General features: G+C 39.7%; 1 protein-coding gene across 2 annotated transcripts in view; it reads left to right on the forward strand.

The window, feature by feature from the left end:
* The first annotated feature begins 4981 nt into the window (after positions 1 to 4981).
* Positions 4982 to 12789, forward strand: part of side-III (sidestep III) — a 20303-nt gene continuing 12495 nt past the window's right edge. The window contains exons 1-5 of one of the 2 annotated variants that reach the window (XM_018444571.1): positions 4982 to 6567; positions 6920 to 7348; positions 10276 to 10408; positions 11283 to 11491; positions 11928 to 12038. In XM_018444571.1, coding sequence (XP_018300073.1) covers positions 7165 to 7348; positions 10276 to 10408; positions 11283 to 11491; positions 11928 to 12038 — 637 coding nt within the window. In that variant the 5' untranslated portion in view covers positions 4982 to 6567; positions 6920 to 7164. The remainder of the gene's footprint in view (positions 6568 to 6919; positions 7349 to 10275; positions 10409 to 11282; positions 11492 to 11927; positions 12039 to 12789) is intronic. The other variant, XM_018444572.1, reaches the window with a different exon arrangement.

The following is a 12789-nucleotide window of genomic DNA, read 5'->3' on the forward strand; positions in this document are numbered from 1 at the left end:
CATCAGAGAAATGGTGAAAAGTACTCGCATATTAACATTTGCCGCGGCACCAAAAAAAAACCTAATTTTTATTAATAAAAATCGCAAATGTGTTATCGACTTGACGTTATTTAAAGCTTTCGTGAGCTATCTTCACATACGCTAAACAAAAAGTCGATTATCTTGTAGATATGATAAGATCGAATTAAGACAAAAATATACAATGTATTCAAAGAACGTTGCAAATATAAATTATTTAAATAATTTTCTTGTCAAACAAAATTACTTGAAATGAAACATTTATTCTTAATCATCTGAACTAAAAATGAATGAAATGTTCGAATATTTATTTTTGCAATACTCCTCGAGGACTTGTTTAACAGGGATGTCGGATGTCGAAATGTCAAAATGTCGAGATGTCGAGAATAAATAGATTTACTTTACAGAGTGAATAATTTCGTAACAAAAATGACACATTTTGCTTTTGTACCAATTAAATCTCTCAAATTTGTCACCTTGTAATTTTCTCGCGAACAACATAGTTCCACAAGTTGCAGTTCTACACAAACGGCAAACGGAAATTCTCTCGTTCGCGAAAAACCGTAATAGTGCGGGCAGGTGTCACGTTTTGCGTGTGACTCGCAATTCGAATTGCTGTAGGGCGACAGCAAAAATTTCCTCGTTTGCTGGTGTGTTTGTTCGCTCGCTCGTGAAGCGAGCAGGTGTCGTATTATACGCCCCTGTGTCTATCGCCCACCCCTAAAGCATCGTGACTTCGCTCAGTAAGGGCGAGACTATTACTACGCAGGGCTGAATTGGATAGGACAAAAAAAAGCCCCGGCTTCCAGGACATTAGATGATCGAGCTCGTTATTTTTTTTCCGGTCGGAGTTTCTCCTCTCCACTGTATTATCTTGGCCCACCGCTGACTCTTCGTTCCCCGCGGATACCACATAAGACAGATGGTCTGGTCATTTTACGTGAACCACTAAATACAGGGTGTGTCCTATCGATAACGGAGAACGTAAATACGGGAACGCGCGATAACCATTCATTTTCCTCGACTCTCGACTCTTGAAACTGTCTATTTGAAGAAGAATTCGATTTTCGAGTTTGCCAAAGTTAACGGGCCACAACGTTTTACGCATCTCTTGCGGTAGATCTTGCACGTGGAGCTCGCCAACTTTCGCATTGAACTTTAGAAAGTCATTTAATAATTAATTTCTAATTAATTTTGAAACATTTGCTAATTGACTTCTTACTTCAGCCAAAACCTTCTTCAGAGGACGACTGACCTCAGAACTTTCGACATTGAACACTCTTGTAATTGAAACTGCCTTAAAATTATTTTAAATCGACACCTCGATGGTATTACCATTATTATACATTAGTTTATGCAATTTAGATTTGAATTCTCAAGACCGAATCGTAACTTTGCTCTCGCTCAACTTTCCGCGAAAGAAAAATTGATCTCAAATTTGCCAAGAGCACGCCCTTCAAGTTTGATGTAAACTTTATGAAACACCCCGTATACCATCTAGATCCCGGTGCCTCCAATTTGTTTTCTCATGAATACTTTCCTCCGATCCTGGCGACGGCGTGAATGCACCGCTTGCGCAGTCGCAATAAATACAGACAGTCGTCAGGAAAGTGTCTGCAGATGAAAGCTTTAGGGTAGACTTTCATCACTACTATGTTGTTTAATTTCCATTAATTTTCATGTGTATTCATATGACGAAACAAGGCCAAGAATCATAAAAAGGAGCGATGTGAATTAAAATATAGCCCTTAATAAAATTCATAAATCCCACACAGCATGAAATATTTATATAAATCATTTTCCAATAAAATATTTTAGAAGTATTTTGTAAACATTTGTAAAACGTTTTAAAATATTGCATTAAAATATTTCATAAAAATATTTTAGAAATGTTGTACAAATATATTGTAAGAAAAAGAATATTTCAAAAACTCTTTCCTGGATATATTTACATTTTAGAAATATTTCAAACCTTGCAATAAAACATTTTGCAAATATTTCTGAAATATTTTGTGCTGCGTGGGATATCACATTTTCTCATAATTTATTGAAGTAATACATTATTATATTAATTACATATTACATAGTGAAGCAATATCATAAAACCCACATTCGAAGAAAAGTTTCTAGATTCCTTTCAACGTAGAAAGTTCTAAGAATTCAGAGAGAAAAGTTCTTAAGCCGGTCAGGCGACTAATTGCTATCACAAATCAGAACATAAGATCGCATCGCGTTTCCAAATTCTGCACGGCATGCATCCAATGTGTTCTTAATTGTGTCACATTTCTTTTTAATACGATTAGATTACGGCTACAACCGCTTCGCAAGCTGTCGCTCAAAGTAGAAAAACAGTCATCAATTTTAACGTTTAAACGATCATCATATTTTTAGCTTAATATTTTTTCGACGTCGTAACTAATCGGACATTGAATAATAAAATGAGGAGGACCTATAATGATTCCCCTCGATTTATGTCAAAAAATCTCGTATTGAATCTTATAAGTGTAATATACTGGCATTTATACCAAGGTTGTCACAAACTAGAAATCAGAGATGTCAGAGAGATGTTAGAAAAATTGAAAATAATCAGGGAAATCAGAGAAAAGTCGTGGAATTTTGCAAAATTCTCTAACAAATCACAATTATTTGCTTTAAAGAAGTTTCATATTCGTACATCACACCTACGCAGTTTTGGAATACTACCAACTTAACAAATAAATGCAAGCAGTATCAACGAAATTAACAGTAACTATGTTAAACGTTGCTATGTTAAATTTCTTTCTCAACAAAATGTTTACCGGTTTCCAAATCAAGAGGTAAATAATGTAACTTTTTTCCTTAGGGCGGAAACATGAAAAACGAAAACTTTGTAAAACGTACATACATACATACATACTACATATATCAAAATGATCACTTTTCACGTTTCCATTCTAGAAAAGAGTTACACGATTGATACTCAGAACAAAAATATAAAAAATTTCAAAATGTTGTTGAAAGTCAGAGAAAATCATGAAACTTTGGCTGGAAATCAAGGAAAAGTTATGGAATTTAAAAATGAGAAATTCGTGGCAACTCTGTATACGTCGTCGATGAATTCCAGGACACCCCATGGCGCGCCCCACGCGCGGACAGCCCTGCGCGGCAGCGCGCTCGGCACGTTCTCTACCACCGCCTCCACCACCGCCTCCACCGCCACCGTCGGCGTAGGGGGTTGTACATCGCGCGGGCATCGAAACGCGTCGAAACGCGAGGCGGCCGGATCGGACTGACTCCCGAAAAACGATCGGCGCCCCGTCTCGCGCGCGTCGTCCTCTCTCGCGGCGGTTATAGCGGCGTGCCCGCGCGACGAGGAAGCGTGCAGCGCGTCGCACGCGACAGCACGCGTCGCGGAAGAGACGAGTTCGGTCGTCGGGAACGAGGGTGCGAAGGAGATCGTGGGAGCGAGAAACACGGTTCTTTCTTGCAACACCGGCTGGAAGCCGCCGCGCCTCGCGCTCAAGGCGAGAAATTTCGTGGGAAATTTAGCCGGTGTCGTCGACCCGCTTCTCTCTGCTCCCGTTACCGCCGCCACCGCCGTCATCACCACCGGTCCGCGATCGGACCGCGATCGTTATCGAGATCGGATGAGCGAGATTTTCCCGTCGCTGCGAATGAGTGCGAGATCTCCTCGAGAAGAGCGTGAGAAACTACAACTGCCGATGTCGAGATTCAACGTCATGCCGTCGGTAGCCGGCTGGTAAAGAGAGATGAACGGTTCGTCCAAGGTGCTCGTGTGATCGGTATTTCCATTGATTAATTTAAAAAATAAGGGTAATCTCCCCCAGGAGCACGAAAATTCGAACTGGAATTTTTTTGGGGAACCTTACAAATGATCGGTTGTGCGTGACTCTTCATATCTACTTAGAAAAAAAATTGTTGCTATCAATTGCGGCTGTTAAAAAGCAAAAAACAGAAAAAAGCTGAAAAGGTGAATTAAATTGATCCTAAATTATTCTTTAAATCTTTAAGAGAAGGTCAGCGAGAGAAAGAATATAGAAACGAGAACGATCATGTATAACGGCTGTGTATGACTATCCGTAACTACTGCGGGGAAATTTTTCCGCTGTCAAGAAGTAGAACAATTCGCGTCAATGAAAAACGGAACGTTCGCCGCTGTTGAAAAATAAAGTTGATTAATTCGAGAGCGAATTTCACGAACTCGTCGGTCGGTTTCGTGTATTTTGCCGTTTTTTACATGTGTTTTATATCGCCGTTTTTTCACGGGACGTAGCACCGTATACTTCTTATATTTTTGACGGTCTTTTTCTTCGCGGAAAAAAGAAACCCGCAAAATAATACGGGAGATGATCGATCACGGCGGAAATTGAGGACCAGTAGAATAACAACGGAAGTATCGTTCGTGTGTCGAAGTGCACGCCTCGTGCAGCGGGTCAACCGATCTGTTATCGCCATTGTCGAATCGCCTAACAGCGGCCCTAAACCCCGGAGGAAGATAGCTCCAGGAGAACGATATTCTCCGCGGAGAAAGGCGGTGCTTCGTCAGAACGCGTTGCGCCATTTCAGGTGCGAGTCTCGAGCCTTCCGCTCGAGTGCTTTAACGTGTCTCTGGGTGCTTTAGGTGAGCTTGGCTCTCGCGAATCACGTTGCGAAAGAAAGCATTCAACAGACATCAAAAGACCCGGTGATTAATGAACGCGGGTAATTAAGAAACATTAAGGAAAGCTGCCGAAGGAGTCCTCGAGATCCTCCAACTATTCGGAGAGAGCGTGTCATCCTCCCTCCGCTGCGCCCTCTCCCCTTCTCGAGAGGATCCTCGCCGGAGGACATCGCCGCGGGGTTAGCGGTGGGAGAAGACCGTCTACCTTCGAGGTAAGAGAGAGAGAGAGAGCTAGAGAGAGAGAAGGGGGAGGGAGAGAGGGAAGGATAAAGAGAAAGAGAAGGGGTGGGAGGCCTTTAGGGGTGGAAAATCGTTGGAGAATACCGTCGCGGTGAAATCACTCCTCTCGAACGCTCGCGAGACGATCAGACCGCGAAGCATCCCCCGCCGAGCTCATCCTGCTCCCTTGCCTGCCTTTCGCCCCTTCGTTTCTCTCGAGCCGGTGGGGTGGAAGTGGAGGAAGTGGCTGTCTGATCTCGGACGGAATGACAATAAGACTCCCCTTTGATTAATCGACGGAACAGAGAGAAGAAAGAGAGAGGATGAGTAAGTGAGAGAAAGAGGGAATTAGTCCTCTCGAGACGGCGGATTGTTTTGCAAGTGCTAAGAAGTTCCGACTGTTAATAGAACTGACTAAATATAACTCTAACCGAGTAACTTAGACATAAATCTACCGACTCGAACTTAAGCGATGCCTCGAATAGCGCATTCAGATGTCACGCCTCTTCATTAAAGTCGACAAGATTGTTCAAACGAATTAATACGTAATGCTTTCTTGTTAAAATGTATTAATACGAAATATCTCCCTGATAATAAGAAAATATATCCGGTGTCGACCTGTGGCTCGTCTGGAACGTTTCAACGCTATAAGAACGTATCGAAGTGTAACGAGTGCAACGATTAATCAAGTGATTAACGATTGTCCCCCAACTGAAAGTTGCTCGACTAATCCTTTTCGTTGCATCCGATCGTCGAAGAACTTTGCAGACACAGGGTTGTGCGGGGGGCAAGGTGCGCGACAATAACGCGAATGAATTCGGGAGGAGACGGGATAAGTAGAGTGGATCGAAATTAGAATCGTGTGCAGCCAGTGGAAGAGGGTTGGCGCTTGATCAGGCGAACCGGCCAACTTGAGCTCAAACTGCACTACTGAAAAGAACTCTCATTTGTTTAAAGAGATCTTTCGCATTGCAGCGCATCTCTGTAAAATTGTGTGTTACACGATTGGAAAATATTCGACGAAGTGCGAAACTCTCTACTTCTGAAACGACAATAATAAAACGCGCGCGATGCATTAACAGTATCGAAAATAATTCATAATAATCGATCATAAAACGTCGACGAGAAATATCGACGGGAATTCCGATGCCAGCCGGATGTTTTCGAATGTCCATCTTTATTTGAGCCAGCGACAGGCGTCAATTTGAACGGTGAGTAATCTGGACCTCCATGCATCTTCCTGGACGAGTGACGAATGCCGGGATGTAATCGACAACGATAACCGAACGTTAACAAATCACAGTGACGACAACGGGAAAATTTGTGCGGCCAGGAAAAGGCGATAAAGTAAGAAGGACTGAGTGACAAAACTGCTACCATTGAGAACTTGGAGTTTAACAAGAGTTTGATGGGCACATGAGAAAAATAATGGTAATGTAGCAGCTACAATGAGAACAATTGAACACCTTTAGGTCCGAGGACAATAAAGTTAAACGAGGGTAATCGAAAGCAACCACGTGAAACAACCGAGTAGTCACTGTTGAACTCGATATCGCAGAGTAATAAAAAAATCGACGATATATTTTAGCAATCGGATCGATCAGGAAATAAAAATAGTGACAGTAATAGGTGCGAGAACGTTTTGCTGAAACATTAAGTTGATACAAAAGGTTTGTCCGTACGACTTTTTATCTATCTTTCTAGACATTATTTCTGATATTCTTTATCATTAATTTTATCAATCCTAACAACTGTGCACGTAAATTTTTAAAAATTTCAAGTTTAAATATTATTCATTGATAAAAATTTAACAAAGAATCTTACTAATCAAAGAAATTTTATTGTTTAAAAATATTTCTTTTTTATTTATTATATTATTGCACAAAATTTGATATAAATTAATATAACAATTTAAAGATTAGCTTATTAATATAACAATAGAAAGCAAAATATATTTTAACATTTTAAAATAACAGAAAAAAAGAGAGACACGAAAGGCAATCCTTTTGCACTGATTCTTAGCAGTGACACGAGTGCAACGAGACGCGGAGTAAAAGACGCAGTGAAGAAAGCGCAGTTTTGTCATCCAGGCACTTCGATGCGCCTCGACGGTAGGCGTTCGGGCTTGAAGGATCCACGCTCGAGTCGGTGAGTGTCTGCGTGTTCGTCGTCCTGCACACGCGGCCGGGACAAGGAGCCGGAGCAAGGATAGGTCCTTCCCGGTGTGGAATGACAATAAGGCGCCGCCGTACCCGCGGGGTGGTATTATGCTGGAGACGACGGATTTGAGCTTGCGGCCCAAGTGCCCGGCGAAGGTGTCGCAGCCCCTTCGTGGGATGGCACTCGGGACGTTGGCCGAGATAGCGGTGCGACTCGTGATTAGCGGCTACATATTCGCCGTGGTCGTCTACGTGAACGCCAGCGGCAACTGGGATAAGGACGATGACCTAGGTACGCGCCGCACGAGCACGAAACGGTCGCACGAACAGCCGAGATTAACCACTTCCCTGACCCGCGCGAGCGATACTCGCTTTTCGAGCGTGTCCCAAAATTGCCGGTTATCCTGACTTAGAGACCAATTTTCTCAATTTTTTTCCTTAATAAAGATACAAGAGGGCTTGCAATTTGCACAGTTTAAGTATTATTTATTGGTAAAAATAAATTTGACACTATATTTTCCATAAGTAATTTTTTAATTTTCAGCCTTACGTTTTTCTTGCATTCGAACTTCAAAAACTCATCAAAGTAATTACTTCTTAAAATTATAACTAATAAATATACTCGTTTACTTAATATATAATTAAATAAAATTTATCAATTACTTGAGCGGGCTTAATTTAATAAAATTTCATTTTTGAAAGTGGAAATAGATGTTTAATTTAGTTTAAAACGAAAGGAGAGTTCTTCAACCACTAATTACTCGAAAACTATCGGTACTTCAATATTCTCTCATTGAGAAAAATATCGATATTCAAGTTAACGGAGCAATATATGGTCAAAAATTTATCTCGCGATTTTGGGGCATAAAACGATCGTTTGTTATTTTTTTCTCTTTTTATAATGGAATGTGAAAATGTGATTTAAAAAAGAGTAGTTTACAAAAAGAATGTATATGAGTGCGTAGATATACGTGTTTTCATTAAAAAAAATGTATTTTATTTTAACGGTTATTAAAAAAAAGCAGGAAGAGGAGAAAATTGAATAATAAAAACCAGAAAGGATGTTGCGGTCGGTTTTCTGTGAAAATACTGGGGAAGGAAATAGTTAAGTGAAGCCATGCTTAGCGATTCGTTGCTTTTCTGTAGATTATATTATTTCGTTGTGCAATATATTGTTGAAGATTAACAAAGAAGGAAAAATTTTCCTTGATCAGAGCCACAATGGGTCCCTTAATTCTGCTGGTAGCTTCGTTTGCCGTGCACACTCAGCATGTCCGGCGCAGAATGGAACTCTATATGGCTTTTGTGCGCAAAATGGAACCCAATACGTATTTCATAAATGCATATTGAAAAGTGGAAAACTGACAAAGTCATGAAATTGAAAACTGTTAGAATCGATATTTACAAAGTTATGGCATTTTTTAAAATAAAACTAGGTCGAAACGCAAAAGCAAGGCTGAATATAGTCCCTTAAAACGTGATGAAATAATAAATAAGTTCCCGTTAATGCATAACGGTTAATGCCTTGATCAAAAGTGCGGAGCTTTTACAAGTTTTGAATTTGTAATCCGTCCTGCTTACAGCTGTTTGAAAATTTGCCAGTGGATATTTCTAATTTTTCCTTCCTCTCGTAAATACGCGAACGGTTATTTTATCTTAAACCTTCATTCACACAGCCATTTTCCAATTACATTTGTACCTTGATGTCAGTTTTTATTTATATCTTTGAAATGCCTTCAGCATAGAAAATGGCATGCGTTTAAATAGATGGAACAGATAATAATCGCGCTGATACGATGCTAAAAAAGATAAATGGCTCGTGGCATGTACATTTTTCATCGGAGCGTCACAAACAAACGTAAAAGCGATATCCTGCCGGAAGAGTTCGTATTCGTGTTACAGACGTCGTTCGATTGATGAAAATTGCGGCGTATCGGAAAACGGGGGAATCAGACGCAAGCTTGTTGCGATACCGGAAATCACTCAGAGCGTGAAACTTGCTCAAAGAAATGTTACGCGGCGTAATTATATTTCGCGCTACCGGGGTGGAAACTCTCCATTATGCGCGAAAACGAACTTCATTAGTGATATTTTTCAAGCTGCTTTCTCGTCTCTTTATTCGTAAGAAGCAAAGCAGCTTCCTTTTTATAGTATATGTTGCGAGGCAGGACTCTTTCTCGCGTCAGAATGGAATGTTAAATTGGAGGGAAATGTCTCTTAAGATATCTACACATTCTTGATGCGACTTTATTTCGTGAAACGTAACGAAATTACTCGCTTAGAGTTCAGAGATCTTCACAGCTGCGTTACTTCAAGGTAATTTAAAATCACGCTAAACAATAAGAGGAAAAAATTTAATCTCAAGTTTTTCGCTGCTAAATCTCGTTTACCTGAATGGCTTGTAAGTTTACTTATAATACTTCCTACTAACTTAATAACTTTCCACGTTCTTTCGTGACATAAAAGCTGGCGTTACAGCTCATTTAACTTATTAACCATATAATTAGCAATTTGTAAAACGTCATGAATTGTTAAACATAATGCCTTCGAATATACATTAAGATTCAAAATTACATAATATTATATTACAGTTCCGTGTGCATTCGTCAGAATTATTAACTCAATTATTAAGCGACCCGTAATGTTTGCTTCTAAGAAAACAGAAACAGTATTGTAAGTAAAATTATTCAAAGCGTTAAAGTTAATCAGATTTAACTAGGAAAGAAAAGTCGCATTGTTTACAGTAAAGTTCCAAAGGAATCATTTAAAAAGACGTTGAAAAGATTTCATAATTCGTTGAACCTTCATCTCAAACATTTAAAGCGATTATAGATTAAAAAAAAATATTTACAACATATAGAGAAAAGTTATTTATTCAATAATTACTAAACAATATCTTTTCGTAAATGATATGGCTATGTTTACCAAACATTATCAAATTTTTATCAACCATTAAATATGCTACGCTGTTGGCATTTAGTTTTGATAAAAAGAAATAATCTCTGAACGTTACATGTTCAATATGTCCGAATCGTCAAATAAATAAATCCGGTAATAAGCATGCGTGGTCAAATAAACGTTGCGTTTGATGGACAGCTCGCGGCTTCATTTAGTTAAATTTCAATTAGTCGAATTATGCATAAACTAAACACGCTATGTATCGCTATGTACCGGATTCCGATACCCAACGCGTTAATCACCTTTCTTCAACCTCTCCAGTGTCCACATCTAAGGTCAGCGCCGTACTTGGGCGTACCGCCACTTTGCCTTGCGACATTGAGCCGTCCACGCGAGAGGATCGCGTCTACATGGTCCTTTGGTTCCGCGATTATGCGGTGAAACCCATTTACAGGTAAGCAAGCCTTGTCACCGAGAAAAAAAAGATCTAAGAAAGTCGGAAAACGTATTAAGGAGGTATGATACCCTAATGGAAATTTTCTCATGATGAGAAGATTTGAAACGGGTATATATCCATTTTAGATGGGTATATACCCTTCTAAAATGGGCATATACCCATGGGTCATGGGCATTTTTAGAACTACCTATGAGATTTCTATTAGGGTAGATATTTCAAAATAATAAAAAATTTCTGAAGAAATTACAAATAATTTTAGATCTCACATTTAAAAGTAATACAACACATTTTTTTTAGTAACGATTTACCATTTGGATCAAAAGTTATTTGAATAAGAAGTAGTACTTTTTTTAAGACTGTGCTCTAATAAAAATGTATGGAAATGTATTAGGTAAAACAAAATCTTAATTTTTTTATGTAAGTACTTTATATTCAAAATGATTATGTAAAGTTACATTGCGATGCAGAAATTAATTGCCCAGTAAATAAACAAAATATTTATTTGTTCTAAATCTCTGTAACTAATCAGAAAATCACAATGAAATTTTTGCATAAGTCATTTTAAATATTTTAAGTATAAAAATATTTAGATTTAGATTTTTGTTTTTATTTTTAAAATTTTAGTTTATAATAATAAAAATAACAATAAATAAAGTAAATACACTACAAATAAAAAAATATACTATTTAATAAAGATAGAATGTTATAAATACAATTTTCATATATATATATATATATTGTATATATATATATCTACAGTTTGTTTAAAGTATAAATATTAATATATGCTATGTTCGATCGAATCTCCTTAAAAAGAAGAATAGGATCCAGTGTTACTCGCAAATTATTTACAAATGAAATATGTACGTAGTTTCGATGTGCGAGGACGGGCTTTTAACAAGGCCCTGAACTGGTCGGACAGCACCGCCGTAGGGCCCAGGGCCTACTTCATCACCGTGACGAAGCCGGCCGCGCTCTCCTTAGAGGCGGTCCAGCTGGATGACGAGGGGATCTATAGATGCCGGGTAGACTTCAAGAACTCGCCGACCAAGAACTTCCAAGTGAATCTCACAGTGATCGGTGAGGAAACTCATTACCGTAACGACCGCGTAACACTGCTCCGGTATGATTAACTGCGTCTCGGTATAACGCGTAAAACAAAGATCGTGCCGAGGGAAGGGTGCTAACAGAAGAAGAAGGAGAGCGAGAATTAGCTGCAGTTAACGTCGACCGATATGCAAGATCTTTTTTCATCTCGACGTGAAGTTAAACTTGCCGGAACAATCTCCGTCTCGCGCGGTTTCGCTAATTGAGGGGCCCGCGTTGCGGCGGTCTAACCCACTTTTCTTCGAACTTCGGGGGGACAAGGAAGGGAGACGAATTAATCGAAATTTCATTTTTGCAAGTTTAAAATTAACTTTCGCGAGCTCTCTTTAAAAAGTCGGAATAGACCGTCCGAGCCATTATCCGTCAATTATGGAAAGCGAACCACTCGGTTCGTGAAAATTGTTCGCAGTGCCACCTCACCAGCTACTCATTTACGACAGCTCCGGGGTGCAGGTGGAGAACGTCGCCGGACCGTTTCAGGTTGGCGTGGAGTTCGGTCTGTCCTGCGAAGTGAGAGGAGGTGAGCACATCGTATTCCGATTCATCTCTTTGTGATTCGTCCTTAGGTAAATTCACGTGCAAACACAAGAGTCAGCGATTCTATCTGTGTCTTGAACTTCCGCTCGCGGTTATTTACATTACGTTCTCGGTTTCCATTCATGCATATTTGACATTCTGCTATGAAAACCGTAAATCAACGGGTTATCGTGCATTTAATTATAATTTGGGGCACGCAGTCCGCATGCATTGAAATTTCTTTATAATCTCTCCTCACACAATTAACATAATTAAATGACAGAGATGGGAGATATGAAATACGGTAGTTCGAGGTAAAGCAAATTTCTCGTCGCATAGTTTAAAAGCTGCGATGAATTTACCATTATGCATGTGTGTGTATACGTATAATTACGCGTTCTCGAGTTTGTAAAATTTTATCCGTTAATTCCTCCCTGAGAGAAATCAGGTTTCTCATTAATATGTTTAGTCGAGATACGAATCTCGGCGAGAGAGCGACAAATTACCCAACCGACCCCCCTTGCTTTAAGCGCGTATAAATCCCGACGTGACCCCCCCTCTCTCTCTCTCTCTCTCTCTCAAGATCGCGTGAATAAATAAAAAGAGAGGAGATACTACCGCGGGTTAGCGTTAGCAATTAAATACGAGCTCGGCCTCTAAGTGGCCGGGTATTACGCGGGCGCGCCCGATCGGAGACACCCGGTATTAAGGGTAATTATGGCCCCGGTGATTTGTCTGCTGTCACGCGAGACTGA

This window comes from Mycetomoellerius zeteki, unplaced genomic scaffold (assembly GCF_001594055.1).
Source record: "Mycetomoellerius zeteki isolate Tzet28-1 unplaced genomic scaffold, Tzet1.0 scaffold151, whole genome shotgun sequence".
Classification (NCBI taxonomy): Eukaryota; Metazoa; Arthropoda; class Insecta; order Hymenoptera; family Formicidae; genus Mycetomoellerius; species Mycetomoellerius zeteki.